Raw genomic sequence first — 24,005 nt, 5'->3', positions numbered from 1 at the left:
GTATGCATGCCTCTTTAGACCTACTGGCTAAGTAGGATTTGCTAATTTGATGGAACCAGTAAAGGCTGTAGCAGTAATCCAGACAGGTGCTAGTTTCTTGTAAATAATATAAAGAAAAATCCCAGAGCCTGCCTGGAAGGAACCTGAGTCTGGAGGGGAGGTTGTGATCCCAAGCAGCTACAATGTGGTGAGAAAACTCCTTTGATGGGCCTGTGTACAGTGTTAGGGAGGACTGGAGAGGGAGCCCCTACATGAGCCTGTGGGAGTCAGTAAAGCCATCCTGAAGGATGGACACCAGGCTGACAAACACACCTGACAGTGTGTTCTGAGAAGAGAAAGTAGAAAATTATTACTGTGCAAATAGTTTACTTTTTTGTACTTTGTCAAAGTTGTTTTTTTTTTTTTTTTTTTTGCAGCTTAGTGGAAGAAAAAAACCTCATACTAAAGGAATTCGAGAAGATACCTAAGCCAGGAGTAAGTCTTAGATGATCTAGACTTTGTTAAATACAGCTGGACTGAAATAACCTTTTTGATAAATATTAATGTTTATCACAGAAACCATATCCTGAAACATTTGAAAGGCCCAGAAGTCTTAACTATGGATGATGATGAAAGGAATAACCTGTATTACTTCTGCAGTAAGCATAAGTCTGCCTATTACAGGATTTAGCTCCTTGGCATCTAATTTAGGTTGTGTTTGGTTGGACAATATCTGCTTTGTTTTCAGAAGAAAAAAGCATTCTATGGTTGCCACTTAAAAACATTATTTTTGCTACAGTTATTACTCTCTTAGCTTCCTGACTGTCTCGAGTTTATTGTAAGAAATTTTTATACAGATGTATCACTTAGTAATTCATGCCTAACAAACTTCCTTAAAACACACTAGTTTAAAACAACAGCCATTTCTTATTTTCAACAGTTGTGAATTCTTCTAGCCTGAGCTGGCTCAGATGGGGTTGGATGACCTAGGATGGCTTTATGTCAGTCATTTTGGTGTAGTCGGTCTAAGGTCACATGTCACTGGTTAGTCTCATGATGATGGAAGGGTTTCCAGTGTCAAGAAAGAGACAAATAATCTCAAGAAAGGGCAAACCTCAACACAAGCAGTTTTTGAGCCTTTGCTTAAATCACTGTTGGTAACATCACATTGGTCCAAGCAAGTCATAGTGCCACATCTGGAATCAAGGGGCAGAGGTCCTACATCTAAATATGACACAGCCATATTGCAAAGAGGCATGCAAACAAGAATAGGAGGAATTTATGTCCCTTTTTTTTGCTATCTATCATAGAAAGTAAATGGAAAATCAGCACACATCACATTGAATGGGACTGCACTATACCTTCTGAATGGTTTTATTAAAAAAGTATGTTGTTGGTGGTTTAATTCCAAGGCACAAAAACCTGTTAAACATAGAGTAAGATACTATTACATATATGAGTATGAATATACATATTATATATGAATGTAAGAATGTATATATAAGTATATATTATATGCTATCATATAAGTATTCCTAACCACCATTTTCAACAGAGATTCTATAGGAAAAAGTATGTTGAATTTTAGTTTCAGATCATAGGATCACTCACCAATTTTAACCTCCAGGAGCAGCTGTGGAAGAGAGCCATAAGCAGAAAGGCCAGAGAAGGCTAAGTGGATCCTTCCCCTTAGTCATTAGTAATGTGTGACCCTCCTGAGTACAAGAAGGCTTCTCTCTCATAAACTAAACACTCCTCAGATAATCAGTCACGGGAAACAGTCAAAGCCCTGTTAGGAGTCTGAGGCAGAAGGCATTTGAGGAGAATGTGCATGAGTTAGAGAAGTAGTATTAATGAGAGTGGGGGATTAAGGAATGTCGAGGATTAGACATTCCTAATATGAACTCCCTAATCTTTAACTCTCACGTGTGACTCAGACTAACCATAACCTAGATATTCAAACATTATTTGTATCTGATTTGTCAAATCACAAAGCTACTAGAAAAAGGCTAGAAATTTTTACTAATGCCTTTTGGTATCAAATAAACATTAACTCAGAAAAAGGAAACATTTAAAATGTAGGAAGACAGAAAAGAGCATTAATTTAAAAAAATAGAAGAGTTCAAATCTAATGTAAAACGTTTAACACACAGTATAATTGCTATGCGTTTATTGAAGAGGTTGGAAATCAAAAGTTGCATTTAACTCTGTAAGAAATAATTTATGAAGCTCAAAACAAATATAATCAAAATGGTAAGTAAATTTTTTAATCTGATTTTTAGCCAAACAGATGCTTGCTCAGACTCTGTATAACCTGATGGTTTTCTTGCCTTTTAAAGGAAATGGAGAAGAAGATGAGACTATTGAGAGAAAGCACTGAAGAATTACGTAAGGAAGTAATGCAGAAGAAATTAGAAATTAAAAATTTACGGGAAGATTTGACATCTAAGCAAAAGCAATTACTAAAGGAGCAGAAGGAGCTAGAAGAACTGCTTGAATATCAGGTCACCTTAAAGGTGTGCTACTTCAGCTCATACATATGTAGACATTGTATCTGCAAGGACATGAAAATGCATGAGTATCACTGCACTTTTTGCATTGACTACAGAGGTTTGACAAAGACCAAAACACACAAACTGAAATGTTATGCAGTTGTGATTGATCCTATCAAACTAAACCTGGGCTCTGGGGATTCACAAAAGATTTTTGAATATTCAGTAGCATCACTCTGTTGGGCCCTGACTGGGAGAAAAGGTTTCTCTAGACCTGATGCTGAAGCTGAAACTCCAATACTGTGGTCACCTCATGCGAAGAGTTGACTCATTGGAAAAGACCCTGACGCTGGGAGGGATTGGGGGCAGGAGGAGAAGGGGACGGCAGAGGATGAGATGGCTGGATGGCATCACCGACTCCATGGACATGAGTTTGAGTAAACTCCGGGAGTTGGTGATGGACAGGGAGGCCTGGCATGCTGCGATTCATGGGGTCGCAAAGAGTCGGACACGACTGAGCGACTGAACTGGACTGAACTGAGACCTTGCCAAGCATTTTCCAATATTAGAAAGCAGTGTCACAAACACAATCACTTCCTTCAAGAGCAACCAATGTCCTAACCTCTTTATAAAAATGGCAACCCACTCCAGTATTCTTGACCAGAGAATCCCACAGACAAAGGAGCCTGGTGGGCTACAGTCCATGGGGTTGCAAAGAGTCAGACACAACTGAGCAACTGACACACATTACTTTATCCTTGTCTGCCTGTTTCACTCCACTTCACTTCCCTCTCACTGTGAATATTATACAAGGCCCATATTTATGTTTTCAGTTCAGTTCAGTTGCTCAGTTGTGTCTGACTCTTTCCTAAAACATATTTATGTTTTAAGAAATAATTAAAATTCATTTTATTTTTAAATATTTTGCAACAGGTCTTGAAACAATTTAAGTAACCTAGAGTTATTTTTTAAAGCAACACATCTGAGATGCCTTGGCTTAGAATTAGGATTCACTCTGACCTCCTCCTTAAGAGAAGAAGCAGTTGGCCAAGACATACCCAGCTGCCACCTAGAACATGGACACTGAGCCGAGATGGATTTACAAGGAACCCAGTGAAGCTAAGGCTGCAGCCTCTCACATGCATGAACCGCCTCCAAGGCCCTAAACCTAATTTAGCATTTGTAACTTGTGATTCTTTCTCTTAAAAAGAATTCCCCAAATTGTACAAGTTTTAGCCTCACAAAATTTAGATCTGCTCAAGACTGCTGAGCAAGACCCCAGAAATATACCACACTGCAGGGATGTCTTCAAGTCCCAAGCATCTGTGTTACCCCAGGCCCCAAAGTCCAGCATGATCCTCAGGTGGGAAGGGTTTCTTCCACACCCCCTGCCATGTATGTACACATCATTCTTGAGGCTAAAAGTGAATCTTCCGTGAATCCATAGAGCGTAGTGCAAAGCGGTGTTGGACAAAGTTAGCTTCTGATCTTGGCCTTACTGCTTAGAAGTTATGTGACTCTGGGAAAATCATTTACCTTCTCTTAGCCTCAGCCTTAGAGATTAAGATGCGTATTCACGGAGGTAAAGCTCTAAGGAGAATCTGACAGGTGAGTGAGGGAAACAGGACAGAGCTGTGGAAGAAGTCAGGCCAAAACAAGGTTTCAGGAGACCCCTGGTTTCAACCTGATCCCATGGGGAACTCAGATCATGAATCGCACCACAGAAGTTGTTCCACCCTGAGTCGGGGGTGGGCTGCTGGACCTCCGCATCAATCACCGCCACAGCCCTGGCGCTCCATGGAGAGAGCAAGCATAAGCTGTTAGCAGCCTTCAAAACCTCTGAGGGATGGGTGTATCTCCATAAAGAGAACCTGGGCAAAGCACCCACAGCATTCACTACAGTCAGTTAGCTCCTCTTTCAAATGGTAACCACAACCGTCTTGAAAGGTCATTGTGAGAATTAAATGGAATAATTAAAGCACACTGCAGGGTACAGGACAGATAGTAAAAATTCTACACCTTGTAGCTCCTTTCTCTCTCTTCTATTTAATTTGCTTAACTGCTTCTCATTAAGAGTACATAATTTAACATGGCTCCATTTCTTTACTAGGATGAAGTGGTCCACCATCAATCCATCCCCGTACAAATTGGAAAAGAGATAGAAAAAACAACACGCAAAAAAGTGTATGGTTTAATATTTTTTATTTTCTATCCCTCCGGCCCACATTTCCCCAAGTTATGTGTGCATGCTAAAATAAGAATATTAGCCACTGAACATATCAAATTACTGCTATAATTTTAGAAATATCTGCATTTGGCTTTCTCTAGGTTGTACATATTAAGTTCTTTAAAAGAATGTGGTGCAGCCCATTACTGTCATTCCTAACACTTATTTATGTCTTAATTTTGGGACAATATTCTCTTTCTAATATATAAATCATATCTCTATGGAGAGCTCTAACTGACTTTAACAGAACTGCATATGGAATAAGTTGTTTGAACTGCATAGAATTTCATGGTCTAGATATGTCAGCTAGCCAGATGCCTGAAGCCCCAAAAACAGTAATTCTTCACTTGTCAGCTATCTGTGTGCATAAGCCCCTATACATTTAGAGTAGACTGCAGGCAGAAATCACAGAGAAAATTCTCAAAGTTTAGAGGAACTAAAAAAGACCTATCAGTGGAGATACAAAAGTCTGGAGAAGAGGGGGGAAGGAGACAGACAGTAGTAGTGGTTCTAAAACCCAAGCCCCACCAGTACCAATGTTGAGAAGTTTAGGTCAGTTCAGAGTGTGAGGGTTGAATCCCAAGAGATGGTAGCACCGGGGACCTGGGGAGAAAGCAGGGAAGCTGGACAAATGCTGGCCCTCAGGGACACTCAGTGGAGATACCCCCTCAGTCCCACTCATCTGTGGTCTTCATCTCACTTCTGAATTTATGACTAGACCTTCTGTTGCCTGGTTAGAAAGTACAAACAGGTGAGGACATTCAGGGCTCAAAATAAGGCAAATGTGTATGTGTGAATGTGTTGTGTACATACATATATATGTACGTATGTATCCCCACAGAGAAATGGAAAAGAAAAAACTTGTCTTGGAATATGAACTCAAAGAGCTAAATGATTGCCTAAAGAAAGTTGAAACCAAAATTAATGCTGTAATGGAAGAGAAGGAGGATGTAATAAAGGAAGTTGAAGGCAAACGGGCCTTACTTGAAATTAAAGAGCGAGAATATAACCAATTGGTCAAGCTATTAGAATTAACTAGAGAGAACGAAGCAAGTTCACTAACTGAAAGGTCTGTTACATTAATGTGTTTTGTCATCTAAATATTTCTTTGATTTATATTTTAAGATTCAAAATAATCTCAAACAGATTTATATTCACTTAGTTAACATTTTTATAGAATTTTAAATCATTTTACCATTAATAAAAATATATTATTAAATAAAGCATTTCAAAGTATTTTTCTATCCTTTATTCTTCATTGTCCTCGATTTCTTGTGACCAAATCTTAAGGATGCAATTTATTCTATTTTCTTTTTTTAAGTTTCTCTAATGTACCTCTGGAAAATTGTATCATTGGAGTGTGCTATAATTGAAGGATTTTTTTTTTCCCCTGCAGATTACAGTATTTCTGAGGTAATCATGATATTTTTCCTAAAGGGAGCAATTCCGTGATATGAGTCTCTAGGAGAGTGTTAATTCTCATTTTTAAGTAAAATTTCAGAGAAACTAGGAACTTCTGTCTCTGCCAATTTGCTCTCCCATTTGGGTTTTTATGACTGTGACACTGACAAGAACTTGCAAATGAAACTGCTTTTGGCATTACTTAAAATTTGATTCTAACATGAAAATAGTTCTGTATATATCTGCTGACCATGCTACCTTGAAAAAGGGCAGTTGATGACAAATCACTTTCATATTCTCTTTTTACCTGGAACAGAGGGATCTTGGATCTCAATTTACGAAACTGTCTTATTGACAAGCATAACTACCACGATGAACTTTCTCGAAAGCAAAGAGAGAAAGAACGAGATTTTCGAAATTTAAAAAAAATGGAGCTACTCTTGAAAGTGTCCTGGGATGCGCTCACTCAAACTCAAGCACTGCATCAAAGGCTTCTGTTAGAGGTGGGTGCTGGACACTGCTATCTGGTTTGCAAGCTCAGTGCCATCTTTTTGGCTTTTGGTTTGTTCTTTTTTTCCTTTGAGAAGCACTGGTGCAGCTTGTGGGATCTTAGTTCCCTGACCAGGGACTGAATCCAGGCCCTCATCAGTGAGAGCACAAAGTCCTAACCACAGACAGCCAGGAAATTCCCTCAGTACCATCTTTCTGAAGCAAAAATATTTCAAGAACTTGTTTTTGCTGTCAGTAGGGAAAGAGGGAAAGGAAAAGAAAAGATAAAAGATAGCTTTAAAATGCATCAAATCTGTTATAGAGGCCCAGCCTTACAGAATGTTTCAATCGTTTTGTTATCCCAAGATTAGAGAAATGTCTTATTGGGATCACGCATCAGCCTGGCCAGGGAAGCAGTAGGGCCATCCAGTTCTGGAAGAGCTATGGGTTCACTTCAGGGTAGGACCAAGTGAACCACTATGTTTGAAAGAGGTCAAAGAGTCAGATCCAGAATGCTGTCACTGAGACTACAACAGTCAGAAACAAGACCAGATGATGTGAATACGGATAGACAGCCAGCCTGCACCTCCAATTAGCCAACGCCCATCAGAACCCAGTGTCAGCTCCCTGAATAATTCTGTGTGTATCAGAGGTGTACTACAGCTAGAGAAGGTTCAATATAGCTATTACCTTCTTACTACCTCTGTGCTCCCATATGGAGGGATTTTGGTCCCATTGTCTCTGATTCCCTCCTCTTTCACATGGCACCTCCTGTGCTAATGGACCAAGCACTGCTGAAAGGCAGTGAATCATAAAAAGGACTGCATCCCTATGCCCAGGCCTTGGCCAGTGCTTCCTTTGGTGAAAAAGAGATCAGTCTCTGAGATGAAGCAGCTGGGGGTACAAAAATCATACCTGTTTTCTTATGACCTCAGAAACGTAAACAGGAGTTTCCAGCTACGGTAGACACTTCCAACTCTAACCTATAAGCCTAATTCTCTCCTTCTGGGTATATAAAAGGTTTATACTTCCTTGTACCCTCTGCGATTGAGCAGGGTCATATGACTGGTTCTGGTCAATGGATTGTGGGCAGAAATGGCACATGTTCCTTCCATCCTAGAGCAGTGTGAGAACCTCTAGCCCCTTCCCCCCCTCCCATGGCCACTGTGGTGACTTCCAATGATTATATGGAAATGTTGTAAATAAATGCATCCAGGAATACTGAGCCAACTGTGGTCTTGAAGAACCACCTTGACTGGCCACTTTGTCAGAGCAAGAAATAAGCTTTCATGCTTTTGGGTTATGATAGTTAGACTTGTTTCTGAGGCAATAATCTACCCTATCATGATTGAAAGACCAACTTTTATTAAATTGTGAAAATAACTTGTAGAGTTATGAATGTTCTAAATGACTAGGTCTTGATCTTACTGTCAGATGGCACTCATGAACTTTTTTATATCTCATTGGGGTGAAAAGTGCTTTGCACACTTTTACAAAACAAACAATGCTTATTATTTTTATTAGTAAAACAACAGTATTTATGTTTCTCATCTATTTTTAATAGTTTTATTAAAATTCCTACATGTAGATTGATTCCTTTATAACTGAAAAATTTTAAACTCTAAAAAATTTTTTTTCTCTAAAAGCTTACATTTTCTACATCAGCCATTACACTACTTTTTTGTTGTTGTTTTCATAGTTATTTCCTCCTCTATCCATTTACTTTCATTCCTTCGGTGTCCTTATCCAGGTCTGTCTTTCATACACAGCATATACTTTTTAATATCTAGTCTGAAAATTTCTGCCTTTCAGTTCTTGTATTTAGTCCAAAAGCACATTTGCTAGAGAAGAAAATGGCAATCCACTGTAGTATTCTTGCTGGGGAAATCCCATGGACAGAGGAGCTTGGTGGGCTGCAGTCCATGGGGTCGCAAAAAGTCAGACACAACTGAGCATGCACAGATACATTTGGGCTTATGGCCACTGTATTACTATTGCTTTTTCTCTGTCTTATCTATTTTTTGTACCATTTTTTTCTCGTCTTTTCTTCTTTCAAATTAATCAAAAAGATGAATTTTTCTATTTTCTATTTTTCCCATTTTTTGATATGCATTAGTTTTGCACTCTCTTTTTAGTGTTTCAGTGGCTACCCTTAAAATTACACCATTCATCCTTGACTTATTAGAGTCCAGTATAAATTCTTTTATCCCAGATAATGTTAGAACTTTTGAAGACTCTAGATCTTTGCAAATCTTATACCTTCAAATATATTTTTTAATCTAACTTTTCAAGTTATTCTTACTCAAAGTACTGGCTTACTGCAAGCTATTCCATCTTAGCCCAAAGCCTTGCACATTACAAAGTTAAGTTGGAACTTTGGATAAACACAGACTTTCTGGTACTCCACCTCACCCACAATGAGATCTACAGTGATGAGCAGTTAAAATATTTATTCCAAGAATTGGTGGAAACCTAGATGTGGTGAATAGCACGCTCTTAAGACCAGTAAATGTTGCTTTTATTAATAAAACAATCCTTGTTTATTAAGCAAACAATCATAGTAAGATTTCTTTAAACAATAATAGGACAAAAATTATCATGGCTTTTAGTAATCTACTATGGTGATTCCAGTAGTAAGTGAAGTTAGTCTATCAAATATGTTGCTAATGCTGACTCAACAAAACATTTTTCTTAAAAGTGGAAAGAAAGATAAGTTGAATGGGAGCAGTAAGATAGCTTGTCACGTAGAGAAATATCTATTGGTGATCTCAAAAGCAGTTATAAGCTGATAACAGTCACAATATTGGTTCTAAAATATGACACACACTAAACAGAATTTTAGAAAAGGAAGAGGAACCAGAGATCAAATTGCCAACATCTGCTGGATCATCAAAAAAGCAAGAGAGTTCCAGAAAAACATCTATTTCTGGTTTATTGACTATGCCAAAGCCTTTGACTGTGTGGATCACAATAAACTGTGGAAAATTCTGAAAGAGATGGGAATACCAGACCATCTGCCTATCAGACCTGATCTGCCTCTTGAGAAACCTATATGCAGGTCAGGAAGCAACAGTTAGAACTGGACATGGAACAACAGACTGGTTCCAAATAGGAAAAGGAGTACGTCAAGGCTGTATATTGTCACCCTGCTTATTTAACTTATATGCAGAGTACATCATGAGAAATGCTGGGCTGGAAGAAGCACAAGCTGGAATCAAGATTGCCGGGAGAAATATCAATAACCTCAGATATGCAGATGACACCACCCTTATGGCAGAAAGTGAAGAGGAACTAAAAAGCCTCTTAATGAAAATGAAAGAGAAGAAATGAAAAAGTTGCCTTAAAGTTCAACATTTAGAAAACTAAGACCATGGCATCTGGTCCCATCATTTCATGGCAAATAGATGGGGAAACAGTGGAAACAGTGTCAGACTTTATTTTTGGGGGCTCCAAAATCACTGCAGATGGTGACTGCAGCCATGAAATTAAAAGATGCTTACTCCTTGGAAGGAAGTTATGACCAACCTAGACAGCATACTAAAAAGCAGAGACATTACTTTGCCAACAAAGGTCTGTCTAGTCAAGGTTATGGTTTTTCCAGTGGTCATGTATGGATGTGAGAGTTGGACTGTGAAGAAACCTGAGCGCCGAAAAATTGATGCTTCTGAACTGTGGTGTTGAAGACTCTTGAGAGTCCCTTGGACTGCAAGGAGATCCAACCAGTCCATCCTAAAGGAGATCAGTCCTGGGTGTTCATTGGTAGGACTGATGCTGAAGCTGAAACTCCAATACTTTGGCTGACTGATGCGAAGAGCTGACTCATTTGAAAAGACCCGGATGCTGAGAAAAACTGAGGGCAGGAGGAGTAGGGGACGACAGAGGATGAGATGGTTGGATGGCATCACTCAATGGACATGAGTTTGAGTAAACTCTGGGAGTTGGTGATGGACAGGGAGGCTTGACGTGCTGCGATTTATGGGGTCACAAAGAGTTGGACACGACTGAGCAACTGAACTGAACTGAACTGAAACAGAATTAAGTTTGTCTTTACCAGAAAATCTAACATAAAAGGGCACATAAACAATACAAAAATGTAACTCTGCTTCCAGTTAAGACATAAAGCATTGGAGTAGACCATAGTTCCTGTCATAAGAACCAGAAAAAAATTAATAAAATAAAAATCACATATTTTTAAAAGACGTATGAGAGTTGTGGAAGTAAATTCTATAACAGTATAAACACTTCCTAGATGAACAGATACAGGTAGCCTTTTTCTTCCCTGAAGCATTTGCCAAGTCTAGGCATGAGCAGGTAGAAGGTGGGCCTGCCAAGAAGGAACAAAGCTGGAGGCATAATCCTCCCAGACTTTAGACAATATTATAAAGATAGAGTAATCAAAATAACATAGCACTGGTACAAAAACATATAGATCAATGCAACAGAGTAGAGAGCCCAGAAATAAACCCACACATCTATGGTCAGTTAATCTTGGGCAAAGGAGGCAAGAATATACAATGGAGAAAAGACAGTCTCTTCAGTAAGTTATGTTGGGGAAGTTGAACACATTCTCTTAAAAATTCATGAAGTTATAAGAGAACACTGCCTGACACCACACTCAAAAATAAACTAAAGTGACTTAAAGACTTAAATATAAAATGCTAAACCATAAAACTTCTAGAAGAAAACAAAGGCAAAACATTCTCTGACATAAACTGTACCAATGTTTTCTTAGGTCAGTTAACCAAGGCAATAGAAATAAAAGCAAAAGTAGAAACAGGGGACCTGATGAAACATAATGGAGAAGGAAATGGCAACCCACTCCAATATTCTTTCCTGGAGAATCCCAGGGACAGAGGAACCTGGCAGGCTATAGTCCATGGGGTTGCAAGAGTCGGGCATGACTTAGCGACTAAACCAATCAAACATATAAGCTTTTGCACAGCAAAGGAAACCATAAACAAAATGAAAAGACAACCAATGGACTGGGAGAAAATACAGGCAAATATCACTTCTATGTGGAATCCAAAAAAATGACACAAATGAATTTATCTATGAAACAGGATCACAGAAATTGAGAACAGATCTGTGGTTGCCAAAAGGGAGAGGAGGTGGAGGAGAAATGCAGTGGGAATGTGGGGTTAGCAGATGCAAACTATTATATTTAGAATGGATAAACAATAAAGTCCTACTGTATAGCAAAGGGAACCATATTCAGTATTCTGTGATAAACCATAATGGAAAAGAATATTTTAAAAGAATGTCTCTCTATATATCTGAACCCCTTTGCTCTATAGCAGAAATTAACATAACACTGTAAATTAACTATACTTTAAAATTAAATATATCCAAAATAAATAATGAGTTATGTGAAAAATGTTAAAAAAAAAAAAGCAACATCCATATACATCTTAAACTGAATTCTGAAGTCTATAACTAGAATTTCCTCTCTCTTTGGTTCATCACTTTGCCAATACTTTGCCCTTATTACAGTCTTTTCCTTCAAAGAAAGGCAAATAAGATTCTTGGCTTTTAATTAAGAAAAGCCTTAAGTGCCATATTACCAGTATTACTAAAGTACAATGGGCTCTGTTTCTGTATGTTGAAATACAGGTGATCATGAAGTTTCATGAAATATATTAAGATTTTTATTGGGCTTTAAAAAAAGAAAAAGACCAGCGTGCCATAAGGAGAGAGATTTCGCTAGGGTTAGGGAAAACCATGACAAATTGAAATCTAGAGAATTTCTTAAAGATATCACACTTTCAGAAAATCAAACTACACATTAAAGTGCACCTCTGATTTTAGTCATAGCTCCTACTGACTTCCACTGAGGTACGGAAGAGGAATAAAACCCCATATCTACATTCTAACACAGTCCCCTCAGTGACTCCAGGGATTTTGATTTGACATTCACTGTCATGTTTTAAGGGTTGGAATATTATGTCTGTAAGGTTATTTTCTTTCAAAATAAAAACATGCTCAAGATTGTGGCAACAACAACAAAATCCTCTAACCAAGTAACTATTTCATTTTCTGTATGTACACACCAAGTCGTGTACCACGCAGGTCGTCAACCCCGAGGAAGCAGAATGACATGCATCACTCACCTATCTTGGGGAGGGGGCCCACTGCATCTTGGTGTTGGAGTCACCAAGGAAAACACAGCAGTCAAGTACTGGATGGAACAACACTACCTCCACAAAGAAGAGACAGGAAGATCAGCTTCAATAGTGAACTTTGGTCCCCAGTGGCCAGCAGTCTCTCCTGATGGCCAACTCAGGGTGATTGGCCTATGCTCACAACTGTCTCACTACGGTGAAAGGAACCTTGATCCTTCTTGTGGAGTCTGAAATACTGAAAGCTGACAGTATGCCTGAGGGCCACTGACATACAGGCTTAAGCAGAACCAAGGAGTTCTCACTGTGCCTGAAACAGGGAAAGACATTCCCATACAAAGTGATAAACCCAGTACAGGCTGTGTGGATTCCCTATCTCTTCACAAGGAAGAGTTCTAGGGCCAAAGCCCATTCTTTTGTAGCCATGCGTGCATGCCAAGTGGGGGTGGAAAGGCTGCAGGCGGGAGACTGCTTTTTCCAACAGCACTTTTCCCTTATTTGTAGTTTTCTAGAAGATTCATCTCTCTCTGCTCTTAGAAGTGATTCTGCATTTCTCTTAGTGACTCCCTTCCAGTGTTCAAGGCAATTGTGACAACTTAACTATATGGAGGAGAGCATCAGTTTTGAGTCAGGCAGAGTCAGGTTTAAATCCTAAATTCACTGAACAGCTGCTGATGTTTGGCATTTTCAACCTTTGAACTGGGATTATTGCAAGGAAATAAAGTGATTACAGATGTGAAAGTATGTGGTTCCAAGAAGACGGTACCAAGAAACAACTGTTGCTTTTCTTCCTGTATATATATATATATATATATATATATATATATATATAAACTTTTTCAAAGGCTAAAGAAAATTTTATAATGAGAATAAGACTTTGAATATGGCTATTTCATTCCAGTGGCAAGGATGGCACATTTAGGCCCTATTGATAACCCTCAGGAAAGCCTTTCAGTATCCACTCTGCATCATCTGAATGACTGCCACTGCCACCAGCTATTTTCCCTTTGTTCTATTTTTTCCAGGTTCAATCTACTCTCCATTTTGCTACTAATTTAATATTCTTAAATGAAAAAAATAAAATTAAAAAAAATTCTTAAATGATACTTTCATGTGTCACCTGCTCAAGACATTCATATTATAATCATAGGATGAAAGAACTGAGAGGAATTGTAAAGATCATATGGTCCAAGGAAGGCAAATGCCAATTCTCTTCAGCTGGTGGTAGCCCCCTGTAGTGAACATTTTGCAAAGGATTCTGAGACTCAGCACTGGCTTATCAGTTCTGTAGTTGATTAGCAATGTCTGCCTCAGGTATAGAAAGGTACATGACAGCATATACACCATTTATTTCCTATTCTTAATTAAGTCCTCTTCCTTTAGCTAATTCCTGTGATCTATCTTCATCATTTAAGCAATATGTGAATAATGCTACTCCTTCATTTTTCAGTTTTAGACCTGATTATTTTTACTTCTCACTATAAAAGATGAGGATTAAGCTTATTTTTTACTTCCCTGGTGGCTCAGACGGTAAAGCGTCTGCCTACAATGCAGGAGACCCGGGTTCAATCCCTGGGTCAGGAAGATCTCCTGGAGAAGGAAATGGCAACCCACTCCAGTTTTCTTGCCTAGAAAATCCCATGGATGGAGGAGCCTGGTGGGCTACAAGTCCAAGGGGTCACAAAAAGTCAGACATGACTGAGAGACTTCACTTTCAAGCTTATTTTAAACCGTGTCTGTTGAACATACCTATTTCTTGTCCCTCCATATACTAAATAGCTTTATGCTATAATTTTAGCAATTTTGAAGTTTCATATTTGCATTATTATGAATAAATGTCATTCACACCTGAATCACATTAGATAATTACTTACAAAATTGTGTTCCCCAATATTTATATACATTGTGTTTTTATTTGTAGTTTTCTGTGTATTTATCATTAGTTCAACCCCAAACTGTCCTGTTACTGCGTAAATTTCCTCTCAGCATGTTAAAACACACTTGGTAGTCTATTCATTTAATCTTCTTATAGAAATCACTTCTGAGACTTTTCAGTAATCTCTAGCCAAAGACCAGTAGGAACACATCTATGGTTGAATGAATTGAGTTTACTACTCATTGCAGCAAGAGAAAATACACACCAGGCGGAACAGTAGGGTATCTCAGCACATAGCCTATTAGAAAGGACATATAGGTTTGGGGCTGGTGTTATATGTTTTGGGGGATGTTTTAAGAAAACAGGACTTTGCCTTAGATTTGAATATTGTCAGAAAGTGAGGGTAATCCTATGAATGAGTATCTTAATAAATTTTATGGCAGAAAGAGAAAAGACTAGATTGAGGCTAAAGCTATAATAAGCAAGGAAGACCAGGAGACGGGAATACATGATATTTTGTGGCTTGGACAATGTTCTTGTTTGTATCTGTGACCAAAGACAAATACAAAGTGGTCTTGTTTTTGTCTATGATCATAGAATGGTCTTGTCTGATGGTGATTTTCTGTGAAATTGTGTTCAACAGAACACCAGCTGTGAGGGCCAGGTCAACTGCCAGATATCAGAAGCTGCTTTTCCCTTCTCAGCTTTCTGATCTGTTGCAAATTGGGTCTAACTTCTCTACATGTACACTCCCCAGCTTGGGAGCCTTACTCACCATCTTGGTGACTCCCTTTATCTCTCTCCTATGTTAGATCCTGTATTCCATGAGTCTCTTCTATTTCTCTGTGACTTACTCTCTTTTTGTGGGAAGGGAATATCATTCACCTTTCCCTGAGAAAAGGTGGATGGAAACTAATCTTTTAAGACCAGTGTGTCAGAAAATGCATTGTCAGAACACCTTGCATATCGAGAAATATTTTATCCTCACTTTAGCTCAACAGATAATTAATAATTTTACTGGATATGATATTTTAATTGGAAATTATTTTTCCTCATAATGAAGGTATAGATCAATTGTCTTTTATTGCACTACTAAGACACTTGGTGCCATTCTCACGCTTGATTCTTTGTTTGAAACCAGTTTTTCTTTTTTTCCATGCTGGAAACTTGTAGGATTTTTTACTGCCTCCCAAAATTTAAAATTTCACAATGAAGTTCCCACTTGTGAGGCTTCTATTTTTAGCCATCGTACTGGACACAGAGTGGGTTCTTTGCATAAAGAGACTTATGTTTTTCATCTCTGAAACACCATCTTAAATAATTTCTCCAAGTTTGTCCACTTTTATTTTACTATTCTCTTTCTGGAACTTCTATTATCCAGATGTTAGACCTTCTCAAAGAATCCTTTTAATTTTCTTCTCTTTTTTTTCCTCATATTTTCCACTGTTTTGTTTTTCTGACTTGCTACAAGGGAAATTTCTTCCACTTTTTCTTCCATTCTGTTATATTTTAAATTTCCATAAGCTATTTTTCTCCTAATGCTTATTTTTTATTGTACCCTTATGCATACTTCATATCTTTTTTTAATCTCACCAAAGATATTAATAATAGCTTTTTATTTTTTTCTTCTCTCTGAAAATTACATTTTTCTGTTTTTGTGTGTGTGTGTTTTGTGTTCTTGTTTATTTTTTCTCTTTCTTACTAGAAATTTTTCTCATCTCTCTGGTAATCCTTAGCTATCAAGTTATATTTAACAGTGAGAGTACTATAAAGCTAACTGCATGCTGTTTCTGATGATGAGGTTTGCCACTATAGACTTATCTCACTTGAAACAAATATATAAGGGATTTCTCCTGACCAAAGAAGAAATTGTGGTAGCATGCTCACAAGTTGTTCATATTTTAGTAAAGAAATGCTATTTATATTGGACTACTTCTAGCTATTAAGTCCATAAAATAACACTCATATAGCATAGAACAGAAATGAAAATAAAAGTCCTTTTCTGTCACTGATTTCAAGAAAAGTCTATGCTTTTGTTCTAGTTCAGTTTCAGGGGGAGACTAACATCCTCTTTGAACTTATGACTTATAATTAGCCCAGCCATGGTCCTACGCTGACTGGCAGTACTTGAAAATAGGAGTGGGTCAGGCCAGTCACTCCCAGTCTGAACATTTCAGACTTGCAAGCATTCCAAAACCAAAAAAGATAAAAGATAAGCATGAAGGGATCAGGCTATTCAAAATTTGTTTCCCCCTAGGGACAACTGTTTGATTCTCTTAGGCCTTTGACTGTAGAGACTCTCCCAGAATTCCACAGACCTCATGAAAATTTGGAATATTTTAGAAAAACAACAGCCTTAAAGAAACTGAAGTTCACTGATACAAAGTAACGGATGTTTACAACAGAATATGCCTAATTTCTTAATTTTATGAAAGTAAATGTTTGTTCATGTATTAAAAATGTCAGGAAAAACAGACACCAAACTATTAATGCTGCCTCCTGATGAGTAGCATCTGAATGTGGAAGTGGGGAGCAAAGATGTTTAATTTCTCACTTACTTTTTTCATTTTTTGTTTCAATAAATGCACAGTTTTAAAAAATATATCAAATGCTACTCTATAAAAATCAAATAAATAACTAAAATGAATAAGCTTACAAAACATACTATATATACAGCTTAGGGGCTCGAAAATAATGGTCAATTACTTTACCTCGGTACTAGAACTTAATATTAGAACTTTGATACTTGATCAGTTTTTCTCTTCTCCATTAGTGGAAACTTCAGCCTAATTCCATCCTAGTCCCCAGATTACCTTAGAAAGATTTCCTTTGGAAAAGATGTATCAATCAGGTTTTCAATTTGGCTTCAAGAAGTAGTAGAAACTCAATTACAGTGGCTTAAGTAAATAGGGGTTGCTTCATTCAAATAATAAAAAAATCCAAAGATAGGCACACACCAAGCAGTTTCACGTAATGAAAAGTACAGAGCCTCTGAGCTTTCCTGTCTGTTGTCTTTAGCATGTATGTTTTTTCTCCGAGGTTACAAAATGGCCATTAAGCCTTTGGGCATAAGATCATACAGAAGTGAGGAAGGGCAGAGAGCAAAATGCACATGGCAGCTGACTTGGCTGACACTGTCTTCCTAAAACAGTCACTTTTCCAGGAGCCCCTCCAGATTTCCACTTACATTTTATTGGCCCACCCTGGCTCTTATCATCACCCCCAACTCTGAAGGAGTTTGAAGATTTTTGGATATACAGCAGCTCTGAACAAAACTGGGGTTCTGTTAGTAAGGTCAAAGTGGAGGATAGATATTGGCTAGGCAGCCAGGAAGCTCTGCTACCAATGGTTCACCTTGTTACCTCTCTCACAAACAAAGCACACTTAATTCCCTCCTGAAACTAGAGGGCTGGGTTTGTGGAGAATTGAGAAAATGTTAAAAAGCAGTTATGCAGAGTTCAAAAATGAGTATCATTCACTGTAGTGTTGTTTGTAATTTAAAACATTGGAAAAAACTTAAAATGCCTGAGACCTGAATCCAGGAAAATTTGTCAGGAGCCTTTAGCTGACAGAGGAGTTGATGAGTTTGCTCTCATCGTATCTTCTGTAGAAACTGTACAAGCTTCTCTAGTCCCTGTCAGTGTTCGTATACAGATTTGCCGACACTTGGGAGCAACATTTGGAGCAGCCTGCTCCTGGGCATCAGTGGCAGAGAAATAGTCAGGGACCAAGATACTTGCTGGACTCCAATCTGTCCAGGAAGAATTAACTCTACTTTCCAGAAGGAAAAATCAAAGTCTTCCTCGCTGGCTTCTCAACTCTTCCTTGAAACCTTCCTTGATTATTCAAGTCTATGTGAAGCTCTCCACTTCCTGACCTGCTGTAGGAATTATCTGCTCATCCAAATCACAAATTCTATATATTATTACATGGATTTCACAATACCATGTCTCATTGTCCTAAGTCCAGTATGTGCTTCTCAGCAGCTAGCTCTCTGTAGTAGGAGAGTCCATGGAAAGCAGGATGTCATTGGGCCTCTGTGGGCAAAAAAGATGCTACTGAAGATGCACAGGTTCGTGGGTGTGGAGCATCCAAAGACACATTTCAGCTACTTTAAAAGATCAGTGTGAACTTCAGAAGGATCCTGTTTAGTGACCTTTAAATCACTAAAAGAGTATGATCTTCTCTTCTTGGGACAAATTTTAGCCAGTATTCAACTTTGGTGCCTAGAAGTGTATGCTGTCACAGTAAGAAATAAACCACATCAGACTGGAGTCATGAGCTTTTGATGTGAAGATCCAACTCTAAATCTTCTCTGAGTCAAGTATGCAGTCAGCACCCCAATGTAACCCTTCTTGTATCCTTGGATGGTACTCCTTCCCCTTCAGCTGCCACATGTCCTCTTTTCTCTGCTCTCTTCTCCATCATAAAGAATCTGATAAGTTAATTGCTAATAAGGGAACAACATCTTATAATAAGATGTTCTCTCTTCAAAGTACTTTCACAGAGGACAAAAGCACAAGCTAATACAATAGAAATGTAATGGTGAAATCTCAAGTATCAACAAAAAAGAGAGTTTTCTTTTGTATAACAACTTTCCAGGTACTCAAACTACTACAGAGTAGACAACTATTCTGTTCTTAATAATTCCCATTTTTCCTTATAGTATTTCATAAATGAATTCAGGTAAGTATTGATACAAAAAATATCATTTGAATACATGTTTCCAAAGTGCTGAGTCATTAAAGAGGTAGTAAAATACAGTGTTAAGACCATGGGCTCTGAGTCTGACTGCTGGGTTCACACGTATACCACCATGGCGAGGTGCTTAAATGTCTTTGTTCCTCATTGCCATCTGTACAACTGGAGATAATATTACCTACCTAATGGGGGTGATTATGAGAATTAAATAAGACTATACACATAAGCTGGAGAAGGCAATGGCACCCCACTCCAGTATTCTTGCTGGAAAATCCCATGGACGGAGGAGCCTGGTAGGCTGCAGTCCATGGGGTCGTGAAGAGTCAGACACGACTGAGCGACTTCACTTTCACTTTTCACTTTCATGCATTGGAGAAGGAAATGGAACCCACTCCAGTGTTCTTGCCTGGAGAATCCCAGGGACGGGAGCCTGGTGGGCTGCCGTCTATGGGATCGCACAGAGTTGGGCATGACTGAAGCGACTTAGCAGCAGCAGCAGCAGAATACACATAAGCACTTAGAACTTTGTTTAACACACACTCATGCTCTATAAATGTTAGCAACTATTAGTGGTAAGGTTTTTATTTCCAAATGAATAAGAAGTAGAATATTTGCAGCTGGTGAATTACAAATCTCTTGCAAATCTTCATATTTCAATTTACCATGACTTTACAAAGAATATTCAGCATGATAAGCAGTTTCCTGTAAGAGTGAGAATCATAATTTGCCCACCATTTTCAAAAGGTTCATGATGGGGTTGACTACAGGACACTGAAAATCTCTTTCTTGTATAATACCTGTTTTAAATTCTGATTTCCAGATTGAAGCTATTCCTAAAGATGATTCTACATTATCTGAGAGAAGGCGAGAACTCCACAAGGAAGTTGAAGTAGCTAAGAGGAATTTAACCCAGCAGGTTAATATCAACTTTCACTTAAATTTCTAAGAATGACTAATGCAAAGCTGTGTTTTTAACTGTGTTCCATGAAACCTCGTTAGTAGAAAAGTCAAAGAGAGTATGATCTTACCCAATATGAGTCTGTTTCTTTATCGCAAAGTCCACTCAAACCCACATTAAAATTTTCGAGGAGGAAAAAAAATATGTTTGAGCTAGCAAAAAAAAATTATACAAATTCATGAGAGTTTAAAGTAAAAAGCCTACTGATTCAAAATAAATAATAAATGCATTATTTCACCAATATCCAATTTCAAATTTTGTTTATTCAAAACCACTGTCCAAGTAAAACATGCTTTTATTTCTCTTCAAAAATTTACTTGAAAATACAGTCTGAATAAGAAAAAGTTCTATGCTATCATGTTTGCACTTTCTTTTTATAAGATAAATACTTGGTACTAAGGCAGCAGAGTTACTTTTTGTGTTTTAATAAAATAAACTCTATATAGAAGATTTTAAAACTAGTCTGAGATACTGGCCTTAGTTCAGTTCAGTTCAGTCGCTCAGTCGTGTCCGACTCTTTGCGACCCCATGAACCACAGCACGCCAGGCCTCCCTGTCCATCACCAACTCCCGGAGTTTACTCAAACTCATGTCCATTGAGTCGGTGATGCCATCCAACCATCTCATCCTCTGTCGTCCCCTACTCCTCCTGCCCTCAATCTTTCCCAGCATCAGGGTCTTTTCAAATGAGTCAGGCGGCCAAAGTATTGGAGTTTCACATCAGGCGGCCAAAGTATTGGAGTTTCAGCTTCAACATCAGTTCTACCAATGAGCACCCAGGACTGATCTCCTTTAGGATGGACTGGTTGGATCTCCTTGCAGTCCAAGGGCCTTAGTGTGTTCCTTCAAATAAATACTTTATAATATTTGTGTTTTTCCAAAAGAAAATCCTATCAGAAGCTGAGTCTAAGTTAGTAGAACAGCAACTTGCTGAGGAGAACAAGCTTTTAAAGGAGCAAGAAAACATTCAAGAACTGGTATTCAACCTTGTCCGTATGACTCAAATCAAAATTGATGAGAAGGAGCAAAAATCCAAGGATTTCCTGAAAGCTCAGGTAACTGCATTTTTGTAACCATTCATTAATTACCACAACAGTCCAGGGTAGCCTCATGTTAATACAATGTTCATTAGAAAACTATGACTTTAAGTCCCTTTCAAGTTCAGTGACTACACAGCTTCCCTAAACAAAACTCAACCATGCATTGAAAAACAGTCTCAGGATTCAGCTGGCAACAGTCAACCATCTAAGAGGGGAAAAGAATTAGCTCAATGACAATGAGCAGAGGATTTGAACAGATGACAATTTCAGTAAGAATAAGGTGGGTACCTCCAGGCGAAACGGCTGACAGGCCCAAAGGCACAGGTGTCTGTGATTCACCATCATCGCACAGTCCATCATGATTTACCCAGAACAACTCAGGAGCCACAGCATCAAACCACTCTCCTTCCCAAGTTCATCAAGTCAGCATCATTTAAAACAATGTGAGGACAGTTACCTTTAGTAACTGTTTCACCCTATGCCTTTCCTGGGCTCCTGACCAAGTACCAGAGCTGACCCAGTGCAACATCCCCAAACAAAATCAACAATGAAACAAGAGCAAAACAATCTTTCTATCACAGCTAAAATCCTAACATTACAATCGTTGATTCCACATAAGGATTGTGTCCAGAGACCTTCTTTTAAAAATTATTATGGAGTTTCCCTGGTGGTCCAGTGGTAAAGAATCCACCTGCCAATGCAGGAGACATAGGTTCCATCCCTGGTCCAGGAAGATCCCATGTGCCCCAGAGCAACTAACCCCGCGTGCTGCAACCACTGAGGACTACACACTTAGAGCTGGTGTTCCACAAAGAGAGAAGCCACCGCAATGAGAAGCCTGGGCACCACAAGAAACAGCAGCTCCCACTCGCTGCAACTAGAGAAAGCCCACACACAGCAACAAAGACCCACCACCCCAAAAACTAAAAATAAAAAGTATATAACTCTTCTTAAAAATGATATGACATGTTACCCAAGTAGAATACCTAAATTTACCATGTGACCCAGATGCTGGCTGTTTCTGAGTGCAGCTTTGTTTAATTCTGAGCAAGCATTCACACAGGGTGGCATTTCTATCTTATTTTTTGGAAAGAATGCACAAAAGAGCGTTATTGAGCCATGAGGGTAAATACAGATGAGAGAAAACTAAGGTAAAGATCTGCATCACACAACCCATAGCCAACTATTCAAACTGCCCTTTAACTGTTTATTGCCACATCCCCACCACCCCAGAATATCTGAGAGAGAGAAACTAAAAGTTTAGCATGGTTGGGGCATGGGAAGATGGGGAAAGTGTCAAATAGTGAGACCCGAGAGGAGAGGTCAGGCGGTGAAGGTCACTTAATCCCCGTTGAACAGTTTGGATCCAGTTTGTCCCAGAAGCTCAGGCAAAGCCCAGTAGAGTTCAGGGAGTTTCCGTAAAAAAAAAAGAAAGACAGTGGCCAGGGAGGAACCGGGAAAAGAAGGCAGCCTGAGGGAAAAGCGTGGCAGAGGGGAGGAGGAAGAGGAAAGAAATAAGGAACAGGATACTTGTTACAAGAAGCATGGATCTGTTTCATGAACTAGACAATTTTTAAATTAACCTCAAAACCTGATACATGTGTTACCCATGTGTGACTAATCTATGTCTGCCAAATCTCATGACTAAATTGGCTAATTTAGCTAACTGCTCTCAAAGGAGATCAATTCTTTCTCTTGAAATATGGAAATCAATAAAGGAAAAATATTGTTTCCCGGAAGTATTCTGAGCACTGGGGATTAATCTGTTAAACAGTGGTAATACACTATACTTTCCATAAGGATCAGTCAATCTTATCATTTATTTTCACCTCTCATCTACATCCCTAAGATAAAAGATGAAGGGACAAAGAAAGTCAACGTTGCTATCAGCCCCAAGTACGGAGTGGATAACTACATTTTACATCTCTTTAATTCTTCATAGACACAGTTACTTAGATGCCCAGTTTCTTTTATGGGAATTGCTCTCACAGTCCTTAGGCCAGCAGAAACTGGTTTCTACCAGCAAAATTCTGTACTTCTTTGAATACATTTCTCACCCTAGATGAGAGACACGACATCTTTAGATTTGAAGACGTACTAGTTCTTTTAGCACTTGGTATATCTTGAGGACTTTAGAAACAATAACTGCTGTCTTTTAAAATATTTGTGTGGAATCTGTTTCTTACCTCCTTATGGGGCTGGTCTCAGCATAGCGCTTCATTCTGTAGGAAAAAACACCCACCGTACAAAATAACGGAAAGGTGCTTTAAAATCAAGGTTTCAGGGACTTCCCTGGTGGTCCAGTGGTGAAGAATCCACCTTCCAATGCAGGGTTAGTCTGAGCTCGGGTTTGCGGGTTTGAGCTCTGGTTCAGGAAGATTCCACATGTGGGAGCGGGTGGGAGGGACCTAGGCCGGGGCTCCCCGGAGCCTGCTCCCTAGAGCGCTTGCGCCCCAAGTACGGAGCCTGCGCATTCTGGAGCCCCGGCCGGGCAACTGGAGACAAACCGTGCTGCAACAGAGATCCTGACTGCCGCCACTAAGACCCACCGCAGCCAAAAATAAATACATAAACAAAAATAAAATTATGACTTCCGTCTCTCACCAAAAATCATTGAGGCTTCAATTCACAACAGTTCTATGACAACCTAGAGGGGTGGTATGGGTGGGAGCTGAGGTGGGAGGGATGTTCAGGAGAGAGGGGACATGTGTAAACCTATGGCTGGT

The 24,005-nt window shown here is 38.9% G+C and overlaps 1 protein-coding gene across 3 annotated transcripts in view; it reads left to right on the top strand.

Annotated features, from left to right (window-relative positions):
• Positions 1-24,005, top strand: part of CCDC146 (coiled-coil domain containing 146) — a 135,606-nt gene that overhangs the window by 97,510 nt on the left and 14,091 nt on the right. For 2 of the 3 annotated variants that reach the window (XM_061165166.1, XM_061165165.1), the window contains exons 5-11: positions 417-474; positions 2,319-2,495; positions 4,582-4,655; positions 5,540-5,767; positions 6,416-6,602; positions 20,102-20,197; positions 21,124-21,294. In XM_061165166.1, the coding sequence (XP_061021149.1) occupies positions 417-474; positions 2,319-2,495; positions 4,582-4,655; positions 5,540-5,767; positions 6,416-6,602; positions 20,102-20,197; positions 21,124-21,294 (991 nt within the window). The remainder of the gene's footprint in view (positions 1-416; positions 475-2,318; positions 2,496-4,581; positions 4,656-5,539; positions 5,768-6,415; positions 6,603-20,101; positions 20,198-21,123; positions 21,295-24,005) is intronic. The other variant, XM_061165167.1, reaches the window with a different exon arrangement.

The sequence above is a fragment of the Dama dama genome, chromosome 18 (genome assembly GCF_033118175.1).
Source record: "Dama dama isolate Ldn47 chromosome 18, ASM3311817v1, whole genome shotgun sequence".
NCBI classification, from domain to species: domain Eukaryota; kingdom Metazoa; phylum Chordata; class Mammalia; order Artiodactyla; family Cervidae; genus Dama; species Dama dama.
The sequence above is the reverse complement of the archived record's forward strand: the minus strand, read 5'-3'. Positions and strand labels throughout refer to the sequence as shown.